The sequence below is a fragment of the Salvelinus namaycush genome, chromosome 4, assembly GCF_016432855.1.
Source record: "Salvelinus namaycush isolate Seneca chromosome 4, SaNama_1.0, whole genome shotgun sequence".
In the NCBI taxonomy this organism is placed as follows: Eukaryota; Metazoa; Chordata; class Actinopteri; order Salmoniformes; family Salmonidae; genus Salvelinus; species Salvelinus namaycush.
The window spans coordinates 82,608,530-82,632,220 of record NC_052310.1 but is presented as its reverse complement, the minus strand read 5'-3'; the positions used below and the strand labels follow the sequence as shown (position 1 = coordinate 82,632,220).

The window sequence follows — 23,691 nt, the reverse complement described above, 5'->3', positions numbered from 1 at the left end:
TAGATACTCAGTGAGATAGATACAGAGACTGACATTTATAGTAACACTCAGTCAAGAACCAAAACTAATCTCCCACCTGTTTAACCTACCCCTTTGAAAACTCTCAAGTACTCTCTCAGTGTTTAAGTACTCTCTCGGGTGCTCAAGTACTCTCTCAGTGTCTCAAGTACTCTCTCAGTGTCTCAAGTACTCTCTCAGTGTCTCAAGTACTCTCTCAGTGTCTCAAGTACTCTCTCTGTGTCTTAAGTTCTCTCTTGGTGTCTCAAGTTCTCTCTCAGTGTCTCAAGTACTCTCTCTGTGTCTTAAGTTCTCTCTCAGTGTCTCAAGTACTCTCTCAGTGTCTCAAGTACCCTCTCTGTGTCTCAAGTACTCTCTCTGTGTCTCAAGTACTCTCTCTGTGTCTCAAGTACTCTCTCTGTGTCTCAAGTACTCTCTCTGTGTCTCAAGTACTCTCTCTCTGTCTCAAGTACTCTCTCAGTGTCTCAAGTACTCTCTCAGTGTCTCAAGTACTCTCTCAGTGTCTCAAGTACTCTCTCAGTGTCTCAAGTACTCTCTGTGTCTCAAGTACTCTCTCTGTGTCTCAAGTACTCTCTCTGTGTCTCAAGTACTTTCTCTGTGTCTCAACTACTCTCTCTGTGTCTCAAGTATTCTCTCTGTGTCTCAAGTACTCTCTCAGTGTCTCAAGTACTCCCACAGTGTCTCAAGAACTTTCTTGCCAGGTCTCCCAGGTCTTTTTCGGAAAAGAGGTGTTCAACCCCAATAGATTTTACCTGCCTAAAGCTCAGATGGGGTTGGTTTGGCCATTCCAAGAATAGTCTTTAGCAGTGTTGGGGTCAGTTCCATTTCACTTCCATTTCACTTCAGTCATTTCAGTTTACTTCCTGAATTGAAATGGAATCAGGAGGAATCTTCTGGGAAGTCAATGCACATGGAGTCAGTGCACTCAAACATTAATTCTAGGAGTTAACAGAGCAGACCAGAGCAGACAGACCAGACAGACACACACACCCTGCTGTTTGAGACACCCCTGTAGAAGAGCCTCTAAGCTCTCTGGTTGGCCCATTTCCAAGGTGACTTGGTTTACAGACTGACTAAGTCACTAAAAATATAACTGTAGTTTATGGCCAACAAAGCCGTAAATAATTAACCACAGTGTGTGTGTGTGTGTGTGTGTGTGTGTGTGTGTGTGTGTGTGTGTGTGTGTGTGTGTGTGTGTGTGTGTGTGTGTGTGTGTGTGTGTGTGTGTGTGTGTGTGTGTGTGTGTGTGTGTGTGTGTGTGTCAATAGAGCCCACATTGGTTGATTGTTAACTACAGATACTTTTTCTGAGTCTGTTCACTGACCGTCAGTCCATCACTAAATAGTTGGCTGTCTTGTAAGTGCCATTAAGTTGCAGTGCAGCAGTACTGTGTGTGTGCGTGCATGTATGCATGCGTGTGTTTGTATGTGTGTGTGTGTGCCATTAAGTTGCAGTGCAGCAGTACTGTGTGTGTGCGTGCATGTATGCATGCGTGTGTTTGTATGTGTGTGTGTGTGCCATTAAGTTGCAGTGCAGCAGTGCTGTGTGTGTGCGTGCATGCATGCGTGCGTGTGTTTGTATGTGTGTGTGTGTGCCATTAAGTTGCAGTGGTGCGGTGCTGTGGTGGCAGGCAAGTAATGATGGGAAATGATTGACGTTGGCATAAACAGACTGACAGGGACTCAAATGGACCATAAAGTGTGTTTAATGGAGGTTTGAGTAAGGGCCTTTGGACTGAGCACAGTTAAGACCTATAGTTAGAAAGGAAAAAACATTGCTCATATGTCACCTTCCTCCAAGGTGCATGACTAAAGAATCAAACTGGAGATAAGGACAATATTCAACCATTTTTGGAGCACAGTGGAAGTTAATTTGAATATACATTCGTATTCGTAAAATCAACACGTGCAGTGGAAAGTGCCAACCCACTGGGCACAGACGTCAGTTCAATGTCAAGTTTTGATTGAGTTGTCAACTAACGTTAATTCAAAGTGAAATCAACACAAAGTTGAACCATCATTAGATTTAGGTCAAAGTTTGGAAAAGGAAAATACATAAATTCTCGACGCTGATTCATGTAATAAGAAGGAATAACTCTCTGTGTTACTGTCGACAATAAAAAGTCCTCAGAAACATGCGTCTTCTCCCTTATGACGACAATAACACACCTGAGTGGGCGGGTGTAGTGTCCAGATGCGCATTTCCAAGCACTCTGATTGGTTGGGAATGGCAGGGCTATGGTGGGTGATGGGTAGGTAGGCTGAGCAGCCAAACTAACGGAACTTCTGCTAGCCTTGCACATTTACAACCATGCTTGTTTCCCCAGGCAGAGTCAAGGTCAATCAAGGTAAATGGTGGAGTTTAGATGAGGGCGGACTAAGGATGGAAAAGGGAAGGAAAGCTAGCTTGTCTTCTCCTTAACCCCAGGTTTATGGAGCTGTGGAGTGGGTTGGGATGATAGAGCTCCCTGATGCCTCTCCTGTCATCCCTTAGTAAGCATTAATGCAATACAGCCCCTCTTTCCTCCCTCCCTCCCTCCTCTCCCCTCTCCTCTCCACTCCACTCCACTCGTCCCTCTCCTCTCCTCTCCTCTCCTCTCCTCTCCTCTCCTCTCCTCTCCTCTCCTCTCCTCTCCTCTCCTCTCCTCTCCTCTCCTCTCCTCTCCTCTCCTCCATTAGTAAGCATTAGTGATAAGGAGCCCCTCTCCTCTCCTCTCCCCTCTTGTCCTCTCCACCCGTCCCCTTTCTTCTCCTCTCCTCCATTAGTAAGCAGTAGTGATATGGAGCCCCTCTCCTCTCCCCTCTTGTCCTCTCCACCCGTCCCCTTTCCTCACCTCTCCTCCATTAGTAAGCATTAGTGATATGGAGCCCCTCTCCTCTCCTCTCCCCTCTTGTCCTCTCCACCCGACCCCTTTCCTCACCTCTCCTCCATTAGTTAGCATTAGTGATATGGAGCCCCTCTCCTCTCCCCTCTTGTCCTCTCCACCCGTCCCCTTTCCTCACCTCTCCTCCATTAGTAAGCATTAGTGATATGGAGCCCCTCTCCTCTCCTCTCCCCTCTTGTCCTCTTCCCCCATCCCCTTTCCTCACCTCTCCTCTATTAGTAAGCATTAGTGATATGGAGCCCCTCTCCTCTCCCCTCTTGTCCTCTCCACCCGTCCCCTTTCCTCACCTCTCCTCTATTAGTAAGCATTAGTGATATGGAGCCCCTCTCCTCTCCCCTCTTGTCCTCTCCACCCGTCCCCTTTCCTCACCTCTCCTCCATTAGTAAGCATTAGTGATATGGAGCCCCTCTGCTCTCCTCTCCCCTCTTGTCCTCTCCACCCATCCCCTTTCTTCTCCTCTCCTCCATTAGTAGGCAGTAGTGATATGGAGCCCCTATCCTCTCCTCTCCCCTCTTGTCCTCTCCACCCGTCCCCTTTCTTCTCCTCTCCTCCATTAGTAAGCATTAGTGATATGGAGCCCCTCTCCTCTCCCCTGTTGTCCTCTCCACTCCACCCTTCTCCAATCTCCTCCCCTCTTGTCCTCTCCACTCCACTCCTCTCGACTCCACTCCACCCCTCTCCAATCTCCTCCCTTCCTGTCTCCCTTGTTGTCCTCTCCACTCCACTCCACCCCTCTCCAATCTCCTCCCCTCTTGTCCTCTCCACTCCACTCCTCTCGACTCCACTCCACCCCTCTCCAATCTCCTCCCCTCCCCTCTCGTCCACTCACTCCTCCCCTCCTGTCTCCCCTCTTGTCCTCTCCACTCCACCCCTCCCCTCCCATCTCAGTACAAACTGAGGCCCTATAAAGCTTGCCAGCATGTAGTCCTAAAAACAGAAATGAATTACCTCTGGTTCGTTCAGACATTCCTATGGGGAAAGTGAATTGGGGAAATAACAGGGTTTTGTGGTGAACGCCAAAAATAAGGAGATCTAATACATTTTGTTCTCTGAGATAATATCAGTCAGTTAACATGACCTTCATTATTATGAAGCCTTTATGTGCTTGTATAAATTCCATAAATACCTAGGGTTAGGCTTAAACTCAAAAAGTGACATTAGCTTATGAACAATATCTCATGGAACAAAACGTATACAATCTCCTAAGCCTGTGTTTATCATAGACCAGTGTACATCAGTGTTTATCCCAAAACCCTACAAAAACTCCATTAATTTCCACATAGACTTTGGCCAACAAGCCATGGTCGAGTTAGTGCCTATAAAAAGTCTCCATTACTATTGCATATTAGATTGTCTCTGTGTACTGGGCGTGTGTTTGTGTGTGTGTTGTGTGTGCATGCGTGCATGTGTGTGAGTGTGTACTGGCCGCTGCTAGGCGGCAACAAGTAATCCAGGAGTCTATGAGGCTTTACAAGACTGAAAAATGTCAGATGTCAACTCCTCAACCTGGCAGATATTGAACCTCTGAATTTTGGAATTTATTTCTGTCTACGTTCCGTGTTGTAAAAGTCACATGAAGCCTGTCAAATCTGTGACATTGACTGCCAGAGGGTATACTGTATTTTGATGTATTCTTTGGCTGCTCTGAGGTGTTTGATAAAGTGATAGCCTGCTGTGCTGCTCCGAGGTGTTTGATAAAGTGATAGCCTGCTGTGCTGCTCCGAGGTGTTTAATAAAGAGACAGCCTGCTGTGCTGCTCCGAGGTGTTTGATAAAGTGATAGCCTGCTGTGCTGCTCCGAGGTGTTTAATAAAGTGATAGCCTGCTGTGCTGCTCCGAGGTGTTTAATAAAGTGATAGCCTGCTGTGCTGCTCTTGAGGTGTTTAATAAAGTGATAGCCTGCTGTGCTGCTCCGAGGTGTTTAATAAAGTGATAGCCTGCTGTGCTGCTCCGAGGTGTTTAATAAAGTGATAGCCTGCTGTGCTGCTCCGAGGTGTTTAATAAAGTGATAGCCTGCTGTGTTGCTCTGAGGTGTTTAATAAAGTGATAGCCTGCTGTGCTGTTCCGAGGTGTTTAATAAAGTGATAGCCTGCTGTGCTGCTCCGAGGTGTTTAATAAAGTGATAGCCTGCTGTGCTGCTCCGAGGTGTTTAATAAAGTGATAGCCTGCTGTGTTGCTCTGAGGTGTTTAATAAAGTGATAGCCTGCTGTGCTGCTCCGAGGTGTTTAATAAAGTGATAGCCTGCTGTGCTGTTCCGAGGTGTTTAATAAAGTGATAGCCTGCTGTGCTGCTCCGAGGTGTTTAATAAAGTGATAGCCTGCTGTGCTGCTCCGAGGTGTTTAATAAAGTGATAGCCTGCTGTGCTGCTCCGAGGTGTTTAATAAAGTGATAGCCTGCTGTGCTGCTCCGAGGTGTTTAATAAAGTGATAGCCTGCTGTGCTGCTCTTGAGGTGTTTAATAAAGTGATAGCCTGCTGTGCTGCTCCGAGGTGTTTAATAAAGTGATAGCCTGCTGTGCTGTTCCGAGGTGTTTAATAAAGTGATAGCCTGCTGTGCTGCTCTGAGGTGTTTAATAAAGTGATAGCCTGCTGTGTTGCTCTGAGGTGTTTGATAAAGTGATAGCCTGCTGTGCTGCTCCGAGGTGTTTGATAAAGTGATAGCCTGCTGTGCTGCTCCGAGGTGTTTAATAAAGTGATAGCCTGCTGTGCTGCTCCGAGGTGTTTAATAAAGTGATAGCCTGCTGTGCTGCTCTGAGGTGTTTAATAAAGTGCTATTCTGCTGTGCTGCTCCGAGGTGTTTAATAAAGTGATAGCCTGCTGTGCTGTTCCGAGGTGTTTAATAAAGTGATAGCCTGCTGTGCTGCTCTGAGGTGTTTAATAAAGTGATAGCCTGCTGTGCTGTTCCGAGGTGTTTAATAAAGTGATAGCCTGCTGTGCTGCTCCGAGGTGTTTAATAAAGTGATAGCCTGCTGTGCTGCTCTGAGGTGTTTAATAAAGTGCTATTCTGCTGTGCTGCTCCGAGGTGTTTAATAAAGTGATAGCCTGCTGTGCTGTTCCGAGGTGTTTAATAAAGTGATAGCCTGCTGTGCTGCTCTGAGGTGTTTAATAAAGTGATAGCCTGCTGTGCTGTTCCGAGGTGTTTAATAAAGTGATAGCCTGCTGTGCTGCTCCGAGGTGTTTAATAAAGTGATAGCCTGCTGTGCTGTTCCGAGGTGTTTAATAAAGTGATAGCCTGCTGTGCTGCTCCGAGGTGTTTAATAAAGAGACAGCCTGCTGTGTTGCTCCGAGGTGTTTAATAAAGAGACAGCCTGCTGTGCTGTTCCGAGGTGTTTAATAAAGTGATAGCCTGCTGTGCTGCTCCAAGGTGTTTGATAAAGAGACAGCCTGCTGTGCTGCTCCAAGGTGTTTGATAAAGAGACAGCCTGCTGTGCTGCTCCGAGGTGTTTAATAAAGTGATAGCCTGCTGTGCTGCTCTTGAGGTGTTTAATAAAGTGATAGCCTGCTGTGCTGCTCTGAGGTGTTTATTAAAGTGCTATTCTGCTGTGCTGCTCCGAGGTGTTTATTAAAGTGCTATTCTGCTGTGCTGCTCCGAGGTGTTTATTAAAGTGCTATTCTGCTGTGCTGCTCCGAGGTGTGAAATACTCTCAATCTCTTGGAGGTGGGTGTGAAATACTCTCAATCTATTGGAGGTGGGTGTGAAATACTCTCAATCTCTGAAGAAGTGGGTGTGAAATACTCTGAGGAGGTGGGTGTGAAATACTATGAGGAGGTGGGTGTGAAATACTCTCTGAGGAGGAGTGTGTGAAATACTCTCAATCTCTTGGAGGTGGGTGTGAAATACTCTCAATCTCTAGGAGGTGGGTGTGAAATACTCTCAATCTCTTGGAGGTGGGTGTGAAATACTCTCAATCTCTTGGAGGTGGGTGTGAAATACTCTCAATCTCTTGGAGGTGGGTGTGAAATACTCTGAGGAGGTGGGTGTGAAATACTATGAGGAGGTGGGTGTGAAATACTTTCTGAGGAGGAGTGTGTGAAATACTCTCAATCTCTAGGAGGTGGGTGTGAAATACTCTCAATCTCTTGGAAGTGGGTGTGAAATACTCTCAATCTCTTGGAGGTGGGTGTGAAATACTCTCATTCTCTTGGAGGTGGGTGTGAAATACTCTCAATCTCTTGGAGGTGGGTGTGAAATACTCTCAATCTCTTGGAGGTGGGTGTGAAATACTCTCAATCTCTAGGAGGTGGGTGTGAAATACTCTCATTCTCTTGGAGGTGGGTGTGAAATACTCTCAATCTCTAGGATGTGGGTGTGAAATACTCTCAATCTCTTGGAGGTGGGTGTGAAATACTCTCATTCTCTTGGAGGTGGGTGTGAAATACTCTCAATCTGTTGTTGGAGGAGTTAGCACCGCAGTGTCTCTCACTTTTCTTCAAGATGCAGCCTCCCCATTCTGTCTTCACCTCTCTCATGCCAACTCTGTCTCTCCCTCTGTCTCTCCTCTTGTCCAATGGTGTCTGTACAGTGGATGGCCTGTTAAGGCCTGGTGAACCCAAACACAACTATTTGATTGGATCATGTATCACTGTTGTCAGCCAACCTCTATCCCAGTGTTCATGTCTGAGCTGAGGTTAGACAATCTTGTCTACGCAGGCTAAATTCCAAACAGAACCATATTTCCTAGTCACTAGACCTTCCTGTCGATCTTAGAGGATCCTATAGATCTGAAAGGTAGAAACATTTTAAGATGTAACTATAAACATAATACATGTTTAGAGATGCACTCTAATATATTGGAAATGTTGCACATTCTTTTTTTATTCACTATTTCTTCTAAAATAAGTTGAAATTGAAAAAACATTTGATTTTAATCTACACAGGACTAAAAGGTCTAAACTAGAATTTTGATATTTTTACACACACACACACACACACACACACACACACACACACACACACACACACACACACACACACACACACACACACACACACACACACACACACACACACACACACACACACTGGGTGTAAATAAATCCCCCATGTTTTTTTTTAAAAGTGCTGCTGTCTGAGCTGAACGGAGAGTGCACACCTCTATACGCCCACATCAGTCTACACACACACACACACAGAATGGGCGTATTCTACCTCCATAACTAACAACCACGTGTTCTCTCTCTCTACCTCTCGCTCTCTCTCTCCCCATCTCATTCGCTCAATCTCTACTTCTGTCTCTAACAACCAGGGAGAAAGGGTTGAGACATACTCTTTCTCTTGCCATCTCTCTCTCTCCCTTTTATCTAAATAGTGCACTACTTTTGAATCAAAGCCCTATGGGCCCTGGTAAATAGTATTTCACTATGTAGGAAATAGGGTGCCATTTGGGACACAATCTTTAACAGTCAGGAAGAAGAGCTGATAGAGGATTGTGGGTGTAAAGATGCCTCACAGCTATTTAGCACATCTGTGGGTAAATAGAAACTGAATTAGAGCCTGTTATCTTTATATCACCACAACAATGTGATATTGTATTTCTACAATATCAGACATTTTCCCCACACAGTTCTTTCTTACTCTTTGTAATTGGAACATTTAGTGTACTGTAGTCAATTTTAAAAGTAAAAACATGCAATGTCGGTCAGGACAGGGGAAGGTTTTCACTAAGCCACCTTTATCCAAAATCACTGTTTCTGGAACACAGAGATTCTGACAAACATGCAAAGATTCTCAAACACTTATAGATTCTGGAGCACTCATAGGTTCTGGAGCACTCATAGGTTCTGGAACACTCATAGGTTCTGGAACACTCATAGGTTCTGGAGCACTCATAGGTTTGGAACACTCATAGGTTCTGGAGCACTCATAGGTTCTGGAACACTCAAAGGTTCTGACAAACACTACAGCATGCTATAGCACTGTGTGTCTGAATAGATTAAGTCTGCGAGAATAAAAACCTAATATGCATATATTAGCAAGTTCCCCTGTGTGATCTATACTATCAACCTTTGCAGTTTCCTTTACAGGGTTGTTTCAAAGTCTCTGGGAGGCCCTGAGAGTAGAAGAAGGTAGCTGGGGTGAGAAACTCACACCAGACTTGGGCTGCTACTAAATAGAAAAGCCACATAGGGCTCTGGTCAAACGTAGTGCACCATATAGGGAAGAAGGGGCCATTTGGGACGTAGACTTGGTTAATCTGTGAACGACAGAGCATTGTTAGGGGTGTTGAAATGCCTTCCCTCTTCCCTGTGACAGCCGGCTGGCCCTGGATTGTGTATGATGAGACAAGATCCTTATTAGTGCTGCCAGCAGCCTAGCAGGCCATGAAAGAGATTGGGTTTGCACAGTCACATTTCAGGGCCCTCTACTCACACATTAGGCATGATAAACGATCATCAGACAGATAGGCTGTTGACTCAACTGAGTATCAAGTTCTGCAAGTGTCACGCCCTGGCCTTAGTTATCTTTGTTTTCTGTATTATTTTAGTTAGGTCAGGGTGTGACATGGGGGATGTTTGTGTGTGTTTGTCTCGTCTAGGGTGTTTGTATTGTCTTGGTTTTTTTTGTAGAGTTCATGGGGTTGTGTTCAGTGTAGGTGTTTATGTAAGTCTATGGTTGCCTAGATTGGTTCTCAATTAGAGACAGCTGTCTATCGTTGTCTCTGATTGGGAGCCATATTTAGGCAGCCATAGTCATTAGGTAGGTTGTGGGTAATTGTCTATGTGTAAGTTGCCAGTGTCTGCACTTATTTGTCTTGTATAGCTTCACGGTTGTTCGGTTTGTTGGTTTGTTTAGTTTGTGTTAGTGTTCTTCGTCTTCCTTAAATAAATACAAATATGTATTTATATCACGCTGCGCCTTGGTCCTCTCTTTCACCCGAAGACGATCGTGACAGAATCACCCACCACACTCGGACCAAGCAGCGTGGTAAGCGGCAGCAGCAGCAGGAGCAGCGATCGCAGGACTTATGGAATTGGGAGGAAATTCTGGACAGCGGAGGACCCTGGGCACAACCGGGAGAATATCGCCGCCCTCGTGAAGAGCTGGAGGCAGCTAAAGCCGAGAGGCGGTGGTATGAGGAGGCAGCACGGAAGCGAGGATGGAAGCCTGAGAGTCAGCCCCAAAAATGTCTTGGGGGGGGGCTACAAGGGAGTGTGGCGAAGTCAGGTAGGAGACCTGCGCCAACTCCCCGTGCTTACCGTGGAGAGCGAGAGTACGGGCAGACACTGTGTTATGCGGAAGAGCGCACAGTGTCTCCTGTACTTGTGCTTAGCCTGGTGCGGTACATTCCAGCTCCACGTATCGGCCGGGCTAGAGGGGGGATCGAGCCAGGTGCCATGAAGCCGGCTCAACGTATCTGGCCTCCAGTACGTCTCCTCGGGCCGGTGTACATGGCACCAGCCTTACGCATGGTGTCCCCGGTTCGCCAGCACAGCCCAGTGCGGGCTATTCCACCTCGCCGCATTGGCCTGGCTACGGGGAGCATTAAACCAGGTAAGGTTGGGCAGGCTCGGTGCTTAAGAGCTCCTGTACGCCTTCACGGTCCGGTATATCCGGCGCCACCTCCTCGCCCCAGCCCAGTACCACCAGTGCCTACACCACGCACCAGGCTTCCAGTGCGTCTCCAGAGCCCTGTTCCTCCTCCACGCACTCGCCCTGTGGTGCGTGTCTCCAGCCCGGTACCACCAGTTCCGGCACCACGCACCAAGCCTCCTGTGCATCTCCAGAGCCCTGTGCGCCCTGTTGCTGCTCCCCGCACTAGCCTTGAGGTGCGTGTCCTTAGCCCGGTACCACCAGTTCCGGCACCACGCACCAGGCCTACTGTGCGCCTCAGCCGGCCAGAGTCTGCCGTCTGCCCAGCGCCGTCTGCGCTGTCCGTCTGCCCAGCGCCGTTTGAGCTGCCTGCCTGCCCAGCGTCATCTGAGCTGCCCGTCTGCCCACCGCTATCTGAGCTGCCCGTCTGCCCAGCGCCATCTGAGCTGCCCGTCTGCCCAGCGCCATCTGAGCTGCCCGTCTGCCCAGCGCCATCTGAGCTGCCCGCCTGCCCAGCGCCATCTGACCTGCCCGCCTGACCAACATCCTGTGAAATTGCAGAGCGCCAAATACAAAAACAGAAATACTCTTTATAAAAATGTATAAAACATACAAGTGTTATACATCGGTTTAAAGATTAACTTCTTGTTAATCCAACCTCGGTGTCAGATTTCAAAAAGACTTTACGGCGAAAGCATACCATGCGATTATCTGAGAACAGCGCCCAGCAGACAAATCATTACAAACAGTTACCAGCCAAGTAGAGGAGTTACACAAGTCAGAATTAGCGATAAAATGAATCACTTACCTTTGATGATCTTCATATGGTTGCACTCACAAGACTCCCATTTACTCAATAAATATTCGTTTTGTTTGATAAAGTCCCTCTTTATATCCAAAAACCTCAGTTTTGTTCGCACGTTTTGTTCAGTAATCCACTTTCTCAAAGGCAGTCACAACAGGCAGATAAAAAATCCGAAAAGTATCAGTAAAGTTTGTAGAAACATGTCAAACGATGTGTATACTCAATCCTCAGGTTGTTTTTAGTCATAATAATCAATAATATTTCAACCGGACAACAGCTTCGTCAATATAAAAGGAAAACAAGAAAGGCGCGCTTTCAGTCGCTACTACAAACATAAAAAAATCCCACTTCCTGGATGGATTTTTCTCAGGTTTTCGCCTGCCATTTCAGTTCTGTTGTACTCACAGACATTATTTTAACAGTTTTAGAAACTTTGGAGTGTTTTCTATCTAACTAATTATTTGCATATACTAGCTTCTGGGCCTGAGTAGCAGGCAGTTTACTTTGGGCACGCTTTTCATCCGGAGGTAAAATTCGTGCCCCCTACCCTAGTGAGGTTAACACGTTTAAATGTCTTTCTCACGTCAGCCACGGAAAAAGAGAGGGGGTTGCCTGCAGTCCTTGTTAGCGGGTCGTGACGGTGGCACTGTATTTTCCTCAAGGTAAAGAAGGTGTTTAGTATTTCTGGAATTGAGACGTCGGTGTCCGTAACGTGGCTGGTTTTCTTTTTGTAGTCTTGAGCCATTATATTGCGACTCCACTTTGTCCCTATACCAACATTTCGCTTGTTTGATTGTCTGCGGAGGGAATAACTACACTGTTTATATTCTGCCATATTCCCAGTTGTCTTTCCATGGTTAAATGCAATGGTTCGCGGTTTCAGTTTTGCGCGAATGCAGCCATCCATCCACGGTTTCTGGTTAGGGTAGGGTTTAATAGTCACAGTGGGTACAACATCTCCAATGCACTTCCTTATAAACTCACTCACCGAGTCAACATATAGATCGATGTTGTTCTCTGAGGCTGTCTGGAACATATCCCAGTCCGCGTGATCAAAACAATCTTGAAGCGTGGATTCCGATTGGTCAGACCAGCGTTCTGCATATAAGACTGTAGAAGCAAGACGGAGTCATGGTCGGATATATCAAAGGGAGGGCGAGGGAGGGCCTTGTATAAATCACAGAAGTTAGAGTAGCAGTGATCGAGTGTATTGCCCGTGCGAGTGCTGCAATCAATATGATGATATAATTGAGGTAGCCTTGTTCTCAAATTTGCTTTGTTAAAATCCCCAGCTATAATAAATGCAGCCTCAGGATATATGGTTTCCAGTTTGCATACAGTCCAGTGAAGTTCCTTGAGGGCCATTGTGGTGTCTGCTTGAGGGGTATAAGAATATTTTGAAGATAAATACACAACGCAGAGGATGAGAGGACAAGAGTACTAAAAATGTTCAACAGGGAATTGTCAATAGGAGTTGGGTTTCAGTTCAACAGCTGTTTATAATCTGTGCAATGTCACTCCTGAACTCAGAGCTACTTTTCCTACGTTCTGTACATTGAGTCGGGAGCAGGATATTTGTTATTTAGCCATTGGCCAAGTTGTACTGCAAGGACTTCTGTTTGGTCATCCCCAGGCTAGGGTGGGGGATAAATAACATCCTGTTCCTTTGTTCAGTGGAGAAAAGCTGAGGACAGAGGAGACTGAACATCTACCTCCCAATATAACATCTTGATTTGTCCTTCTCAAAAAAAAAGTTTGTGCTATTGAAGAATAACATAAATTGCTAACAGGGGGTATATACACAGCTCTGACTATAACTGACAATAATTTTCTTCGGAGATAATATGGCCGGCATTTGATTGTATGGAATTCTAGGTTGGGTGAGCAGAAGGACTTGAGTTCCTGTATGTTTTCATGATTACCCCAGAGTTGTTAATCATGAAGCATACACCCCTGCCCTTCCTCTTCCCAGAGAGGTGTTTATCGCTGTCGGCGTGACGCATGAAGAAGCCCGGTGGCTGAACCGACTCCAACAACGTATCCCGAGGGAGCCTTGTTTCCGTGAAACATGTTCACAGAATGTTACAATCTCTGATGTCTCTCTGGAAGGCAACCCTTTCTCTAATTTCATCTACCTTGTTGTCAAGAGACTGGACATTGGCGAGTAGTATACACGGAAGTGGTGGACAGTGTGCACGCCATTGTTTTGGGTCGGCTTCTGGGATTAGATCCACTGTCCTGGGTGGTGGTTCGAACAAAGGATCTGCTTCGGGATAGTCGTATTCCTGATTGTAATGTTGGTAAGTTGACATCGCTCTTATATCCAATAGTTCTTCCCGGCTGTATGTAATAACACTTAAGAAGATTTTCTGGGCTAAAAATGTAAGAAATAATACATAAAAAAACTAAAACCTGCACAGTTTCCTCAGGACTCGAAGTCAGGCGACCATCTCTGTTGGCGCCATCTTGCTAATATAGAACATTAATAGACAACAGCTCAAGGACAGAACTACTTCAAAACAGTTTTTGAAACAAAACTTACACGTAGCCTACATATCAATACATTCACACAAACTATCTAGGTCAAATAGGGGAGAGGTGTTGTGCCTTGAGGTGTTGCTTTATCTGTTTTTTGAAACCAGGTTTGCTGTTCATTTGAGCAATATGAGATGGAACGGAGTTCCATGCAACAATGGCTCTATATAATACTGTACGTTTTCTTGAATTTGTTCTGGATTTGGGGACTGTGAAAAGACCCCTGGAGGCATGTCTGGTGGGGTAAGTGTGTGTGTCAGAGCTGTGTGTAAGTTGACTATGCAAACAATTTGGGATTTTCAACATATTAATGTTTCTTATAAAAAGAAGTGATGCAGTCAGTCTCTCCTTAAATCTTAACCAAGAGAGAGTGGCATGCAGAGTATTTATATCAGCCATCTGATTACAATGAAGAGCAAGACGTGACGCTCTATTCTGGGCCAGCTGCAGCTTAACTAGGTCTTTCCTTGCAGCACTCGACCACATGACTGGACAATCATTTAGTTGGGGTGCCAGGTAGGTATTAACCCTGCCGAAAGGGAAAGAGTAGGATAGATAGAGTACCACTACCAGACACACATCAGCAGAAGAGACCACCTGGAGTGTAGCCTGTTTGCCAGATAGCCAGTGGAGAGAAAAGATAAGACACACCATATAAAACACACGTCACAGCAGAGGGGTAACCCAACCAATAATACCTCATACAATAATAATGGCAGAGCAATTTAACGGCAACATCATAGAAGCAACTGACAAGAAAAAACACAGTCATCAACATTAGAGGATTTGCAAAATCTGTATTACCTCCCAGTGGAGGAATGCAGGGGATATGAATGGGTGAATGTCCAAAAATATTTCTCGGCCAAATATAAATAATCCTACACAAAATCAATACAGTTCAACAACAACAACTCTCACGCAAACTCCCTTTAACTAAAATGTCAAACCAAATACAACTACCAGGGGACTAATAGTCCAACGACACTGGACATCAAAAGGTGCGCATAGGAAAAAGTCTGCTGCAGAGTAAAGCACTGGAGTGATAGAGGGAAAATGAGAACAAGAGAGAGAGTCTTAGCTTTTGACTTCAGGCTTCACAACAATGTTGCTACTACTCCATGCGAACAATGACAGGAGCGGTCCCAAAAGATTACAACCACTACCTAGAGCGGTAACACAGGCGATCGACTTAAACACTTTACAACTAAGCACGCTGAAAAAATATACAAGACTTCTGCAGAGTTGCACACACTGTCAAACTGCCGCGCCAACCGAGATCTCCACATAGAGAGCCTGAAGAGCTCTATTTATTTCCTCCTTCCTGACTGCTGAAGCATTCTTACAGTGGCTGCACACAGTGAAGGCTCCGTGCACGATCTCGCCACAACCTCTCCCCATCTGTACAACCATTGAATCTATATGTTTTGACCATGACAGTTTACATTTTTTATTATTTTAAATTATACATTTTAAATTTCACCTTTATTTAACCAGGTAGGCTAGTTGAGAACAAGTTCTCATTTACAACTGCGACCTGGCCAAGATAAAGCAAAGCAGTGCAACACAAACAACAACACAGAGTTACACATGGAATGAACAAACATACAGTCAATAATACAATAGAGAAAGTCTATATACAGTGTGTGCAAAGGAGGTAGGATAAGGGGGGTGAGGCAACAAATAGGCCATAGTGGCGAAATTATTACAGTATGACAAATTAAGCACTGGGGTGATAGATGTGCAGAAGATGAGTGTGCAAGTACAGATACTGGGGTGCAAAGGAGCAAAATAAATGTAAAAAAAATAACAATATGGTGATGAGGTAGTCGGATGGGCTATTTACAGATCGGCTGTGTACAGGTGCAGTGATCTGTGAGCTGCTCTGACAGCTGGTGCTTAAAGATAGTGAGGGAGATATGAGTCTCCAGCTTCAATGATTTTTGCAGTTCGTTCCAGTCATTGGCAGCAGAGAACTGGAAGGAAAGGCGGCCGAAGGAGGAATTGGCTTTGGGGGTGACCAGTGAAATATACCTGCTGGAACACGTGCAACAGGTGGGTGCTGCTATGGTGACCCGTGAGCTGAGGTAAGGCGGGGATTTAAGGCGGGACAATCTGAGGTAACGCCAAGTAATTTAGTCTCCTCAACTTGTTCAACAACCAAACCATTAATTACCAGATTCAGCTGAGGTCTAGAACTTAGGGAATGATTTGTACCAAATGCAATGCTCTTAGTTTTAGAGATGTTCAGGACCAGTTCATTACTGACCACCAATTCCAAAACAGACTGCAACTCTTTGTTAAGGGTTTCGGGTACTTCATTAGCTGTGGTTGCTGATGCGTATGTGGTTGAATCATCAGCATACATGGACACACATGCTTTGTTTAATGCCAGTGGCAGGTCATTGGTAAAAATGCAAAAGAGTAGAGGGCCTAGAGAGCTGCCCTGTGGTACACCACACTTTACATGTTTGACATTAGAGAAGCTTCCATTAAAGAAAAGCCTTTGAGTTCTATTAGATAGATAGCGCTGAATCCATGATATGGCAGAGGTTGAAAGGCCATAACACATACGTTTTTTTCAACAACGGGTTATGGTCAATAATATCAAAGGCTGCACTGAAATCTAACAGTGCAGCTCAAACAATCTTCTTATTATCTATTTATTTCAACCAATCAGCAGTAATTTGTGTCAGTGTAGTACATGTTGAGTTCCCTTCTCTATAAGCATGCTGAGTCTGTTGTTTACAGAGAAATAGCATTGTATTTGGTCAAACTATCTTTTTCAACAGTTTGTTAAGACGTGGCAGCAAGCTTATAGGTCTGCTGTTAGAACCAGTAAAGGCCGCTTTACCACTCTTTGGTAGGTGAATTACTTTGGCTTCCCTCCATGCCTGAGGACAAAGACTTTTCTCTAGGCTCAGATTAAAGATATGACAGATAGGAATGGCTATAGAGTCAGCTACCATCCTCAGTAGCTTTCCATCTAAGTTTTCAATGCCAGGAGGTTTGTCATTATTGATCAATTATTGACTATCTATTGGTTCCATTGCGTCAGGAAAGCTCAAGCAAGCCCATATAAAGTATTTTAAATGATTTCAAACAGCATTTGAACCCTGGTCTGCTTCTGTCCTCAGGAAGACAAGGATATGATAGACATGATATGATAGATATTATATGATATAATAGATATAATATTTATGATATTATAGATATTATATGATATGATAGATATGATATTATATGATATGATAGATATGATAGATATGATATGATAGATATGATATGATAGATATGATAGATATGATATGTTATGATAGATATGATATATATATTATATGATGGATATTATATGATAGATACAGTGCCTTGCAAAATTATTCATCCCCCTTGGCGTTTTTCCTATTTTGTTGCATTACAACCTGTAATTTAAATAGAGTAACGTCTGCTTCCAACTCACACCCTCAAACACGTAGATCCCCTGAACGCAGCTCACTTTCCAGCCCACTTTCCAGTTCACACTCTCAAACACCTAGATCCTCTGAACGCAGCTCACGCTCCAGATCCCAACCACCTGAATTCTAATCACCTGTTCACACACCTGTATGTCATTATCACACACTATTTAGTTCAGTTCCTTGCACCCCATCACTGTGAGGTATTATTTGTTTTGTGACACATGTCTTTCTGAGCTGTGGGGTTTCCCATGATTTACTCCTCTCGTGTATGATAGTTTTTGCCTGCCTCACAAACGATCGGATTTCCTATCGGATTTCCTGTTATCTACCAATTACCTGATCTCCCACGACTACGTTACTAGCCTTTAACCTGCCTGCACTGTTGCCCTTTTGGACCCCTTGTGTATGTCCTTCTGCCTGCCCCTGGACCCAGCTGCCTGCCACTTTCCTGTGGTACTTTGCAATAAGCACCTGCTGCGCCCTGCGCTTGAAACCAGCTCTCTGTCTCCCCTTGTGTTCATTACAAATAGATTTTATTTGGATTTCATGTAATGGACATACACAAAATAGTCCAAATTGGTGAAGTGAAATTTAAAAAATTACTTGTTTCAAAGAATTTTAAACTGAAAAGTGGTGAGTGCTTATGTATTCACCCCCTTTGCTAAGAAGCCCCTAAATAAATCTGGTGCAACCAATTACCTTCAGAAGTCACATAATTAGTTAAATAAAGTCAACCTGTGTGCAATCTAAGTGTCAAATGATCTCAGTATATATACACCTGTTCTGAAAGGTCCCAGAGTCTGCAACACCACTAAGCAAGGGGCACCACCAAGCAAACGGCACCATAAAGATCAAGGAGCTCTCCAAACAGGTCAGGGACAAAGTTATGGAGAAGTACAGATCAGGGTTGGGTTACAAAAAAATATCCGAAACTTTGAACATCCACGGAGCACCACTAAATCCATTCTTTAAAAAATTGAAATAATGTGTCACCACAACAGACCTGCCAGGAAAGGGCCGCCCCCCAAAACTCCGGGACCAGGCAAGGAGGGCATTAATCAGATGCCAGGCAACAAAGACACCAAAGATAACCCTGAAGGAGCTGCAAAGCTCCACAGCTGAGATTGGAGTATCTGTCCATAGGACTATTTTAAGACGTACACTCCACAGAGCTGGGCTTTACGGAAGAGTGGCCAGAAAAAAAAGCCATTGCTTAAAGAAAAAAATAAGCAAACACGTTTGGTGTACACCAAAAGGCATGTGGAAGACTCCCCAAACATATGGAAGAAGGTACTCTGGTCAGATGAGACTAAAATTTAGCATTTTGGCCATCAAGGAAAACGCAATGTCTGGCGCAAACCCAACATCTCTTATCACCCAGAGAACACCATCTCCACAGTGAAGCATGGTGGTGGCAGCATCATGCTGTGGGGATGCTTTTCACCGGCAGGGACTGGGAAGCTGGTCAGAATTGAAGGAATGATGGATGGAGCTAAATACAGGGAAATGTTTGAGGGAAACCTGTTTCAGTCTTTCAGAGATTTGAGACTGGGACGGAGGTTCACCTTCCAGCAGGACAATGACCCTAAGCATACTGCTAAAGCAACACTCGAGTGGTAACATTTAAATGTCTTGGAGGGGAAACATTTAAATGTCTTGGAATGGCCTAGTCAAAGCCCAGACCTCAATCCAATTGAGAATATGTGGTATGACTTAAAGATTGCTGTACACCAGCAGAACCCATCCAACTTGAAGGAGCTGGAGCAGTTTTGCCTTGAATAATGGGCAAAAATCCCAGTGACTAGATGTGCCAAGCTTATAGAGACATTCCCCAAGAGACTTGCAGCTGTATTTGCTGCAAAAGGTGGGTCTACAAAGTATTGACTTTGGGGGGGTGAATAGTTATACACACTCAAGTCTTCAGTTTTTTGTATTTTTCTTGTTTGTTTCACAATAAAAAAATATTTTGCATCTTCAAAGTGGTAGGCATGTTGTGCAAATCAAATGATACAAACCCCCCCAAAATAAATTTTAATTCCAGGTTGTCAGGCGAGAAAATAGGAAAAATGCCAAGGGGGTGAATACTTTCTCAAGCCACTGTATGATATGATAGATATTATATAATAGATATTATATGACATGATAGATATGATACGATATATATGATTGATATGATATATATGACATGACTGATATGATATGATAGATATGTTAGGATGGATATGATAGGATAGATATGATATTTATGATATGATAGGTATTATGTGATATGATGGATATTATATGATGGATATGGTATGATAGATATGATATGATTGATATTAGATATGATATGATAGATATGATAGATATTATATGTTATGATTGATATGATATGATAGATCTGAATTAGGGTTTTGTTCAGGCATTAACTCCAGACTCCATCAAGAGCATCCTGACCCAGCCCAGCCTCACATTCAATTCGCGCATATATGTACAAAATGTATTTCAGCAGATTTCGTGCGTTTTTGTGCATTTTTGGGGTGGTTCAATTCGTTTGAAAATACACGAATTTCTGTGCTACTTAATTTGTGCGAAAAGACACAAATTTAACCAGTAGGCGACACACAAGCCGTTGCAACAACCATAGACGCGATCGCCTGTATTTATTTATTTTACGTTATGAATATATAGATATTTTGTCTTTTTTTAACCATATAACCATAAGAGGTTATATATATATTGTCTTTATTTAATCCCTATTAAAACATTGTGGTTTTATGCCTATATGTACTGTTTTCAATTTTTCTGAACAGACTTTTCAGTATAGAATGAATGTAAGCAATGCATGATGGCTAATGGTGTTTTATTCGGTTGTAGTTCCATGTATTTCTTAACCTCTAATTCCTCCCAAACCCGGATCCGGGAGCACCCCCATCAGTAAAAAAGCTGACTAGCATAGCCTAGCATAGCGTCACAAGTAAATACTAGCATCTAAATATCATTAAATCACAAGTCCAAGACACCAGATGAAAGATACACATCTTGTGAATCCAGCCATCATTTCTGATTTTTAAAATGTTTTACAGGGAAGACACAATATGTAAATCTATTAGCTAACCACGTTAGCAAAAGACACCACTTTTTTTACTCCACCAGTTTTTTACTCCATCAGTAGCTATCACAAATTCGACCAAATAAAGATATAAATAGCCACTAACCAAGAAACAACTTCATCAGATGACAGTCTGATAACATATTTATTGTATAGCATATGTTTTGTTAGAAAAATGTGCATATTTCAGGTATAAATCATAGTTTACCATTGCAGCCACCATCACAACTCTCACCAAAGCGACTAGAATAACTACAGAGAGCAACGTGTATTAACTAATTACTCATATAAAACATTTCTTAAAAATACACAGCGTACAGCAATTGAAAGACACAGATCTTGTGAATCCAGACAATATTTCAGATTTTCTAAGTGTTTTACAGCGAAAACACAATATAGCGTTATATTAGCTTACCACAATAGCAAACATCACAACAGCATTGATTCAAGCCAAACATAGCAATAACGTATAAACCACCAAAAGATATTAATTTTTTCACTAACCTTCTCAGAATTCTTCAGATGACAGTCCTATAACATCATATTACACAATGCATATAGAGTTTGTTCGAAAATGTGCATATTTAGCGGCACAAATCGTGGTTATACAATGAGAAAAGTAGCCAAGCTGCAAAGAAAATGTCAGGAGAAATCTTGGGAAAGGCCCCTATTCTAATCGAAAACTATTCATAAACTTGACTAAAAAATACAAGTTGGACAGCAAATGAAAGATAAATTAGTTCTTAATGCAATCGCTGTGTTAGATTTTTAAAATTAACGTTACTGCGCATTACAGCGTGCGCTAAAGCGAGACCGCCCCATAATTCATGGCGGAATTATTATTTGACATTTGTCAACATAAATACGAATTAACAGCATAAAGACTGCTTACTATTAGCTGAGCTTCCATCAGAATCTCGGGCAATCTCTTGTCCTTTCTCCAGAACAATCGTCTTTGGGTTGAAAGATGTCCTCTTCTCCTGTCGAAATAGCAGCTAACGATAGCCACCCACTGGAGAGGTGTCCAACTCGTGAAAGCGCATGACAAAGAAATCCCAGAAAATTGCAATAAACTGCTATAAACTGCTATAAGTCGGTTTAAATTAACTACCTTATGATGTCTTTAACACCTATAACGAATAAAAACATGACCGGAGATATAGAACTACTAAAACGAAAGCCTTTGCAGGACGCCATTGTGATGTCTTCTTGCGCCAGGCGCACCGTTGAAAAGGACGGTACTTCCGTTCCACGGTCTATATATAGGGTCCCAGATTGCGCAATCCACTCCATTCAAATTCTCCCCGCTTACTGACATCTAGAGGAAGACGTATGCAGTGCATGTAGCCCGATGGCTTACATGGGGACTTATAAACTGACCTCAGAACAGGGACCTCGATTTCTGAAATCTCACTCCCTGACAGGAAATGTGCTGCAGAATGAGTTCTGTTTCACTCAGAGAAATAATTCAAACGGTTTTAGAAACTAGAGAGTGTTTTCTATCCAATAGTAATAATAATATGCATATTGTACGAGCAAGAATTGAGTACGAGGCAGTTTAATTTGGGAACTCATTTTTACAAAGTCGAAATGGCGCCCCCATAGGCTCAAGAGGTTAAAAAACAAACGTGTAAACCATTTTTATTGACCAGAATGTAACTGAAAATACAATGGCAGCCTTGCCATTGTCCATCAATAAAAAAACTTTTTTTTTTCGTATAACATTTGGGGAAACGTATGCAGTCATTGTAGTCTTACATTTTGTTGGCCAACCAAAATTACCAAAACGTTAACCCGTAATAAGGCTAGGGTGGCTGAGTGTAAATACATGGCTCTGAGTGTAAGCACCTTTTCACTAGAAACGTTCTTGTGTTCAAATGACCGTCAGTGCGAAATAGCTAGAAAGCTTTCGTATTTCCACTTGGCTGCACCTACGGTTACGATAACGATAAATCAAGTGCAATACCTGCGTCGACCTGTGTCGAGCAGCAAAACACCGGAAAGCTTCTAGCCTACCGGAAAGTTACAAGAAGAACAAGAATAGTTACCTCATCCGGTCATGTGACACTCTGGATGCCCCCTAAAAGCAATTTCAACCGTTTTGAAAAATGACGCCTGGTAACCCAAAAAAAATACCAGGTGCACGAAAAGTTTGGACTTAGAATATTTTTTGAAAATATTCCATAAATCCATAAATCACTCAGGCCAGCACCCATTGATTTGGGGCGGTAGTATAGTGCTCCCAGAGCGGGTATGGAAGTCTGGATCCCCCTAAAAGCATTTAAGGCTCTGTGTGTCTTTAAGCACCATACTTTTTCACTCCATCCTTGCTGTGTGTGTGTGTGTGTGTGTGTGTGTGTGTGTGTGTGTGTGTGTGTGTGTGTGTGTGTGTGTGTGTGTGTGTGTGTGTGTGTGTGTGTGTGTGTGTGTGTGTGAGAGAGAGAGAGAGAGAGAGAGAGCTTTTCTTTGACATCTGTTTAGAGAAATGACTGATTTACAGTTCATGAGGGTTGACCGATTCACACATTTAAAGTTTTGGAAAGATCTGACTTTTTTAAACCTTCGAAACAGCACCTATGACCCCATTTAAGGCACTTCCGGTTGGCACAGGAAGCTATAAGTAAATACATATCCTGATCGGGGTATGCTTTTACAGAATCCTGAGTTTTAAGTCTATACGTTAAGAACTGACTGATTTACACAAGGTTGAATGCACTATATATCACAAACTGCTGGTTGGGTATGGCAAAACACTTTTAGGGTGATTTTATCACTTCCGGTTGCTCCAGGAAGCTTAGAATCAACACAGGTAAACCTCATAGTGGCTTGGTGGATTGTCATTGAAGACAGGTTCATAAGACATCCATAACCCACATAGGCTTCAGGTTGAATTTAGGGGTGCAGGCAATGTATTCAAACAGTCATTGTAAACTGTTTGATGTTAACACCTTCTTTTAACTGTTAAGGGTTAATGCCACACGGTCAATGTTAGGCTTGCACAGATCAGGAGGACCTTAGGAACGTTCCTGAGGTCAAATTGTGCTTCTAACCTTAACGGTTCTCTCTCTGTCTCCCAAAAGCAAAAAAATATGAAATTGAGGTCAAAGGGTCATTTGGGTCCTTCTTCTTGTCACTGTCGCTGCACTCAGACCGAGCGAGCTACGGTCAAGCGGGGCATCTCGTTGAACTCGGCACGGCCTGGAGATAATGGTAATGCCATTGCAGGCTTTGTGTGTCTTTAAGCACCGTACTTTTTCACTCCATCCTTGCTCTGTGTGTGTGTGTGTGTGTGTGTGTGTGTGTGTGTGTGTGTGTGTGTGTGTGTGTGTGTGTGTGTGTGTGTGTGTGTGTGTGTGTGTGTGTGTGTGTGTG

General features: G+C 43.6%; 2 protein-coding genes across 2 annotated transcripts in view; one reads left to right on the top strand and one right to left on the bottom strand.

The window, feature by feature from the left end:
* The window catches only part of LOC120046028 (cell adhesion molecule 3-like), a 77,776-nt gene extending 62,608 nt beyond the window's left edge, over positions 1–15,168 (bottom strand). Inside the window, exon 1 of the mRNA XM_038990940.1 lies at positions 15,114–15,168. Coding sequence (XP_038846868.1) covers positions 15,114–15,168 — 55 coding nt within the window. The remainder of the gene's footprint in view (positions 1–15,113) is intronic.
* A 3,041-nt stretch (positions 15,169–18,209) lies between these two features.
* LOC120046027 (potassium channel subfamily K member 12-like) overlaps positions 18,210–23,691 on the top strand; it is a 40,024-nt gene continuing 34,542 nt past the window's right edge. Inside the window, exon 1 of the mRNA XM_038990939.1 lies at positions 18,210–18,294. Coding sequence (XP_038846867.1) covers positions 18,210–18,294 — 85 coding nt within the window. The remainder of the gene's footprint in view (positions 18,295–23,691) is intronic.